At 40.2% G+C, this 7848-nt stretch overlaps 1 protein-coding gene across 1 annotated transcript in view; it reads right to left on the bottom strand.

The window, feature by feature from the left end:
- PTGFRN (prostaglandin F2 receptor inhibitor) overlaps positions 1-7848 on the bottom strand; it is a gene marked incomplete at its 5' end in the record, with an annotated part of 61064 nt that overhangs the window by 8313 nt on the left and 44903 nt on the right. The window contains one exon of the mRNA XM_007948667.2: positions 4960-5067. Within this exon, the coding sequence (XP_007946858.2) occupies positions 4960-5067 (108 nt within the window). The remainder of the gene's footprint in view (positions 1-4959; positions 5068-7848) is intronic.

A 7848-nucleotide genomic window follows, 5' to 3' on the forward strand; every position in this document is an offset into this window, starting at 1 on the left:
GATGGCAGCTTGCTAGCTTTTAAGATCCCAGTCGCTACTCACCAAAGTAGGAGGTGGAACAATGTTTTGTATAGTATGTTATGCCAATTGAGCTTGATGTCCCCTGCGAATGTCTGATTTCTTGACTGCTGCTTCCATGGCTGTTGACTGTGGATCCAAGTAAAATGAAACCCCTGACAACTTCCATCTTTTATCCATTTATTGTGATGTTGCTTATTGGTCCAGTTGTATTTCTGTTTTCTTTATGTTGAAGTGTAATCCATACTGAAGACTGTAGTCTTTGATTTTCATCAATAAGTGCTTCAAGTAATCTTCACTTTTAGCAAGAAAGGTTGTGTCATCTGCATAACGCAGGTTGTTAATGAGTCTTCCTCCAATCCTGATACCACATTCCTCTTCATATAGTCCAGCTTCTCAGCTTATTCACTCAGCATACAGAATAAGTGTGGTGAAAGGATACAACCCTGATGCACACCCTTCCTGATATTAAACCATGAAGCACTCCCTTGTTATGTTTGAACAGCCTCCTGGTCCTTGAACAGGTTCCTCATGAGCAAAATTAAGTGCTCTGGTATTCCCATTCTTTGCAATGTTATCCATAATTTGTTATGATCCACAAAGTCAAATGCCTTTGAAAAGTCAATAAAACACAAGGAAACATCTTTCTGGTATTCTTTGCTTTCAGCCAAGATCTATCTGACATCAGCAATGATATCCCTCATTCCATGTCCTCTTCTGAATCCAGCTTGCATTTCTAGAAGTTTCATGTCAGTATACTGCTGCAAACGTTATTGAATTATCTTTAGCAAAATTTTACTTGTGTATGATATTAATGATACTGTTCAATAATTTCCACATTCTGCTGGATAACCTTTCTCTGGAATGGGCACAAACATCTATCTCTTCCAGTCAGTTGGCCAGGTAGCTATCTTCCAAACATCTTAGCCTCCAGTGTTGCATCCATTTGTTGAAACATCTCAGTGGGTATTCTGTCAATTCCTGGAGCCTTCTTTTTCACCAATTACTTCAGTGCAGCTTGGACTTCTTCCTTCAATACCATTATTTCTTTATCATATGCTACCTCTTGAAACAGTTGAACATTGATCAATTCCTTTTGGTACAGTGAGTCTGTGTATTCCTTCCATCTTCTTTTGATCCTTTCTGCATCCTTCAACATTTTAGCCATAGAATCCTTCAAAATTGCAACTCAAGGCTTGATTTTTTTCTTCAGTTCTTTCAGCTTGAGAAATGCCAAGGATGTTTGTCCCTTTTGGTTTTCTAACTCCAGAACTTTGCATATTTCATTATAATACTTTGCTCTGTCTTCTGGAGCTGCCCTTTGAAATCTTCTCTTCAGCTCTTTTATCTCATCATTTCTTCCACTCACTCACTCACTTTAGCTACTCTCCATTCAAGAGCAAGTTTCAGAGTCTCTTCTGACATCCATTTTGGTCTTTTCTTCCTTTCCTGTCATTTTAATGATTGTTTTTTTTTTTTTTTTGACTGATGATATTGAGCTTCTCCATTGCCTCTTTCCACAGATATAATCAATCTGATTCCTGTGTATTCCATCTGGTGAGGTCCATGTGTATAGCTGCCATTTATGATGTTGAAAAAAGGTATTTGCAACAAATAAATCATTGGTCTTGCAAAATTCTATCATGTAATCTCCAGCATCATTTGTAACACCAAGGCCATATTTTCCAACTACCAATGGTTCTTCTTTGTTCAAACTTTTAAATGCTAATCACCAGTAATCATCAATATATCTTGATTGCATGTTTTGTCAATTTTAGACTGCAGAAGTTGGTAAAAATCTTCAATTTCTTTGGCTTTAGTGGTTGATGTATAAATTTGAATAACAGTATTATTAACTGTTCTTCCTTATAGGTGTATGGATATTATCCTACATCAACAGCATGGTACTTCAGGATAGATCTGGAAACCTTCTTTGTGATAGTGAATGTGACATCATTCTTCTTCAATTTGTCATTCCTGCCATAGTAGATCATATGATTATCTGATTCGAAATGGCCAAAACCAGTCCATTTCCGCTCACTAATGCCTAGGAAATTGATCTTTATGCATTCTATTTCATTTTTGACAACTTCCAATTTTTCTAGAGCCATACTTTATACATTTCATGTTCCGATTATTAATGGATGTTTGCAGCTGTTTCTTCCCATTTTGAGTCATGCAAATGGAGGTCCCAAAAGCTTTATTCCATCTGCATCATTAAGGTAGAATGTACTTTGAGGAAGCAACTCTTTCCCAGTTGTATTTTGAGTGCCTTCCAACCTGAGGGGCTCATCTTCCAGCACTGTCTCAGATAATGTTTCAGGGGTATTCATAGGGTTTTCCAATAATATATCAGACAGTGTTTCATTGCTATTCATAAGGTTTTCACTGCCCAATTTTTTGAAAAGTAAATGACCACTTCCTTCTTCCCAGTCTGTCTTAGTCTGGAAGTTCCACTGAAAACTGTCCACCATGGGTGAATGTAGTAGTTAAGCTGTATGTCAACTTGCCTGGGCCTCGTTTTGAGTGGCTGGGGAGCCAGATGTAGTTATTCCTCATGATGAGATTGGTAATCAACTCCATGGTGGAATCTACTGGAGCAGCTGAGTAGCTCCTCTTAGGGGTATGACCTGCTTCCAATATATAAGGAGAAGTTTTGAGAAAGGTCTCTGCAGCTTTTGACATGCTTGGACTCTACGTGTAGCTGAGTCTTCATTCAGTAGCCTGCCATGATCTGCCAATCTTGGGACTTTTTCTGGACTTAACTAGTGGCCTGCCATGTTGTTTGATAATCTTGGGGCTGTGCCTTTTTACTTATTAACCTTGGGTTTGTCAGCCTCAGCATCCAGCAGCTGTCTAAGTTAAGAAAAGCCTCCAGCTTCAGTGGGCTGGGAGCAAGAGGCAGAGTTGAAGCTCAAGGTTGAGGGGCTTTTACCCAGCCCCTAGAACTTGGCACTCTGAACTTCTTAGATTTCTAGCCTCCTAAACTGTAAGGGAATAAATCCCTGTTTATGAAAGCCATTCACCTGTGGTATTTTGGTTAGAGTGGCAAGAAGTAACCAAAACAGTAACCCTGCTGATAACTGAAATACTGGTGGCATAGCCTCCAGCCTCACAGAGCAACATGCAAGCCACCACAGTATGACTTTTGACAATCAGCCAGGAAAAACCCTATGGATCACAACAGAATACTGTCTGATACACTGCTGGAAGTTAAGGCCCCTAGGTTGGAAGGCACTCAAAATATACAGCAGCCACAAGAATGGACTTGTGCACACCAATGACTGCAAAGATGGCACAGGACCAGGTTATATTCACTCTGTTGTATACGAGGTCGTCATGAGTTGAAGCCAACTCAATAGCAGCTAACAGCAACAAAAGCTCATGCATATTCAGCTCTCTAAGAAAGCCAATTTTGGTATCAGTCAGCTAGCTCAGGGGTTGGAAAACTATACATAGTCTGCAGGACAAATCAAGCCTACTGCCTGTTTCTGTAAATAAAGTTTTATTAGAATATAGCCATGATCATTCATTTTTGTATTATCTACAGTTGATTTCTCCTTACAATGGCAGAGTTGAGTTGCTGCCACAAAGACTCTATATCCCACAGAGACAAATATAGTGATTACCATTACAGAAAAGGTTTTCTGCCCTTTGGACTAGCTACCACCTGAACTGCTTCTGCTTATTTATGATCTTCAGTTGGGGGTTCCACAGGAGCCACACCATGGTTGGTGGCCTTCCAGGCTTCTATTCCCAGGATACCACCTATACATAGGCCCCACCTCACAGTGCTCACTCTTGTTTCACTACAGGTCACCCCACTTTGCTTTAAAATCTCTTAATACAGAATGAAAACTGGCTTCCAGTTCCCTCCCCAGGACCACACTTCCAGCAGTGCCCACACAGAACTTTGTTAACTCTGCATAATTTGGTCATTTCAAGATACATATCCATGAGAAGTCAGCTACACTTGTAATGAGATAGGGCAGTAAGAAGAGAGTCTAGGGTGAAAGTATGCAGAGGAGAAAAAGGCAGCCCCTAGAGAGTATGGTGGGTTCTCTGTGGGGTCTTTAGGAAAAGGCAGAGGAGGGTTCTGTTCTGCTCAGCAGAGGCACACCAGGTGCACTTAACGTCCTTTCAGGTCCTGAGGATCCAAGAATGAGAGAGAGAAATCAATTGGACACTGAAGGAGCCTAAATAAGAAAGGCTAAGACAGATGCCCTCCACTCTACTCTTACACATCTTGTTGGCAATGCTAATACATTCTACAAAGAAATGATTTACAAAGATTTTCTAAGAATTCTATTATAGCACCTCTGGGTACATACTACTCCTTCACTCTGCTCTGTATTTCATAGTGCTTATCACTATTTGATATTATTTTATATTACAATTTTTTTTTTTTTTTAATGTTGGCTCCATCATTCTTAGGTCTCATGTGAGTGCCTCCAGTTTGAAACTTTCCCACTTATAGAAGTAATGTGAGAAAGGTTCTATTTTATATAGCAATTTATTTCTTGTCTGTTTCCCTAACTAGTGTGCAAACTCCATGAGGGCAGACTTTAACTGTTTTGTTTAGTCCTATCTTTATACCATCTAGAATGGCACCTATACATAGAAAGAACTCAATAAATAAATGAAAGATACAAGTGAAGAAGCTGGGTTCTGTCAATGGGTTTCAAATCAGCTTGAATCAGCCCTAAGGTGGTCCACTGATCACCTTGACAACTCAGACTCAAATATCGGATGTGTTTCTAAATCAACAAAGATAGGTGCATCCATTCAACAAGTGCTGATTAAACTCCCACTGAGTACCAAGCACTGAGCAAGGCAGTTTGGGGATAAACAGACAATCCAATCTCTGCGTTCTACATTTGTATAGTACCACAGGGATGACAAAAAGTAGTATGAGGAAAGACAAACAATGGAGAGAAGTACCTGGATCCAGGGCTGCTCCTTCCATGGTGATGATACAGAACAATTTGATCAGATCTCCCCGGATGACTGATGGTGTGGCTGAATGCACAGAGGCATTAAATATAGGACCTGGAAGAAAGTTATACTGGCCTCATTATTCTCTTTCACACCTTTACTCAATATTTCCATTCTTAGCACTCTAATAGGCATCTAAATATGGCTCCCTTTCATTGGAACAAGTCTAGAAACTCAGGAAACAGAAGGTGCTTTAAGGTTTGGTTTTCTTCTATGGAGAAGGACTTAGGCATTAGACACACCCAAATGAGCTCCATGATAAGATTATAACCAAAATAGAACTCTTCTTAAAGAGTTATTGTTGCTTCTAGCTTTTCCTTTACTTTTTCTCTAACAATCACAGTCTCATTTAAAGCCCCTCCCTCCCCTCACTTCCCAGTACGTTGTGGGTTGTTTCTGACTATTTCCAGGTCAAGGTGGCTTGGAGATTCAGAAGGATTGGGACTGAAGCAGGGGTGCCTTTGGTTCTGATGGAAGGAATGGGGATAGGTCCCTGCTGTTAAGAGGCTGAAGTCCAATAAGGACACAGACATGCCAACAATGACAACTATTTCTATAAAGTATGGTAGGCACACTGAAGGCACAGCTCCAGTCTGCCAAGAGAGATTGAAGCATTCTTGATATTCCTTTAAATAACTACCTAGATATCAAAGGACATCAAGCTCAATTGGCATAACATACTCCACAAAAACACTGTTCTACATCCTACTTTAGTGGTAGCAACTGGGGTCTTAAGAGGTTTTAAGTGACCATCTAAGATGCAACAGTTGGTCTCTCTTTGTCTGGAGCAAAGAAGAGTGAAGAAAATCAAAGACACACGGAAACAATTAGTCTAAGGGACTAGTGGACCATGGGAACGTCAGCCTACATGACTCTGAGACCAGAAAAACTAAATGGTGCCTGACTATCAATCACTTGGAAAAGAATCAAAATTGGAGATCCTGGAAAGAGTGGGAGAAAAAAATGGGACAAAACTCAAAATCATTATAAAAAAAAAAAAAAAAAAAGACCAGGCTTACGGGTCTGACAGAGACTGGTGAAATCCCTGAGACGATGCCCCCTAGTTACCTTTTAGGCCTGAAATTGAACTCACTGCCACGGCTTAACTTTTAGCCAAACAATAGGGCTACAAGCTGAACAATGACACCAGAGAGGTGCACTCCTTGGAACAATCAACAAGGGGACATCAAAAGGGCAGCACTTGCACAAGGAGAAAACTTAGAGGGCAGGAATGCATAGGAAAGAAGGATACAGGGAAAAGGTAACCACAGAGAGGAAGTGGGAAGAGAACTGTTACATTGTGGGGACTGTAATCAATGTCATGAAACAAAATTTGTATGAAGTGTTGAATGGAAAAATGAATTTCCTCTGTAAACTTTCACCTAAACTACAATAAAAAGTTAAAAAAAATAAAAACCAACTACCTAGGCAGGATTTGTCCTGTACACTTCCCTGAGAATACCCATGCCCCAATATTCAGTTTACTTTTACATGACAGCCCTTTCCTTTTTCCAAAGGCCAGAAGACCATGCTAAGTTCTCAGTATCCTCTACTCACTGTAAGGTAGAGGGGCTCCCCTCTAAGTTTTTCAATTGTGAGGTAATGAATATACATGTGGAGCAAACAAATATGAGCTACAAAGGCTACATAAAGAGAACTTAGTGCCAGAATTTAACAGCCCTTACCACAGAGTCAATCTGATGCATTTGACTATAGACATACTATTGTGCTATTTGATTACCAAAGGAGCTCTGATGGTGCAGTGCTTAAGCGCTTAAATATGAATTGAAAGATCAGCAGTTCAAACCCACCAGCTGCTCCACAGGATAAAGGTGTGGCAGTCTGTTTCAGTGAAGACTACGGCCTTGGAAACCCTATAGGTCAGTTCTACTCTGTCCTATAAGGTCACTATGAGTCAGAATTGACTCAATGGCAATTAGTGTGTGTGTATATTCGATTATTAGGCACAAAGAAGTGATGTATTAAAAGAACTATCTTTTCTATGGAAGGAATTTGTAGCTCCTATATCCTCCATTGCGAGTATGGCAGAGGACTGGGCAGTGTTCATTTTGTTGTCATAGTGTTGCTATGAATTGCAATTGACTTGATGATGCTGAACAATGACAATAACATCTTCCTAGGCAGAGAAAGAGGCTATTCATTGCATTCCCCTCCTTCCCTCTCTGCCTCCTTGGCACAGTTATGTGCTTGACTACTAAAGCAACTGCTAAAGGAAAGGTTGGCGGTTCAAGTCCACTCAGAGGCACCTTAAAAAACAAGCCTGGAGATCTGCTTCTGGAAGGTCATAGCCTTGAAAACCCTATGGAGCAGCTCTACTCTGCACATGTGGGGTCACGAAGAGTTGGAACTGACTCAATGGCAACTAACAGCACCAACATGGTTGTTTTAGGTAAGAATGTTACACAGTTATAAGCCAAGCTGATCCCTAAGACCTCAATGTTTACCTTATCCCAATCCCTATTGCTAGGCACAGGCAACCTGTCAACCCTATGGGATTTCCCCTTGGTTTTCCTGGAAAGAAAAGACAGATTGTCTTGGACACAGATTCTGAAACTCATAAGAAACTAACGATGCAGACACTACTACCTTCTTAATCAGACTGCCAGAAACACAAAAGCACTCCAAAGCATCCTTTTAAAAAACATCCAGAAGAAATGACCATGAGAAAGAGAGTTAAAGGTCATGTAACCCAATGAGGCAAAGAATTGAAATGTCTGTATTTTCATTTCAACACATTGAGTAGAAGATAAATTCCTCAGATTGCTTTCCTAACACCAAGTATATATAAGTAATCAGTATTTTTCTGGTAGAAAG

Source organism: Orycteropus afer, unplaced genomic scaffold, assembly GCF_000298275.1.
Source record: "Orycteropus afer afer isolate SDZICR_OR568_19922 unplaced genomic scaffold, OryAfe1.0 scaffold00010, whole genome shotgun sequence".
NCBI lineage: Eukaryota > Metazoa > Chordata > Mammalia > Tubulidentata > Orycteropodidae > Orycteropus > Orycteropus afer.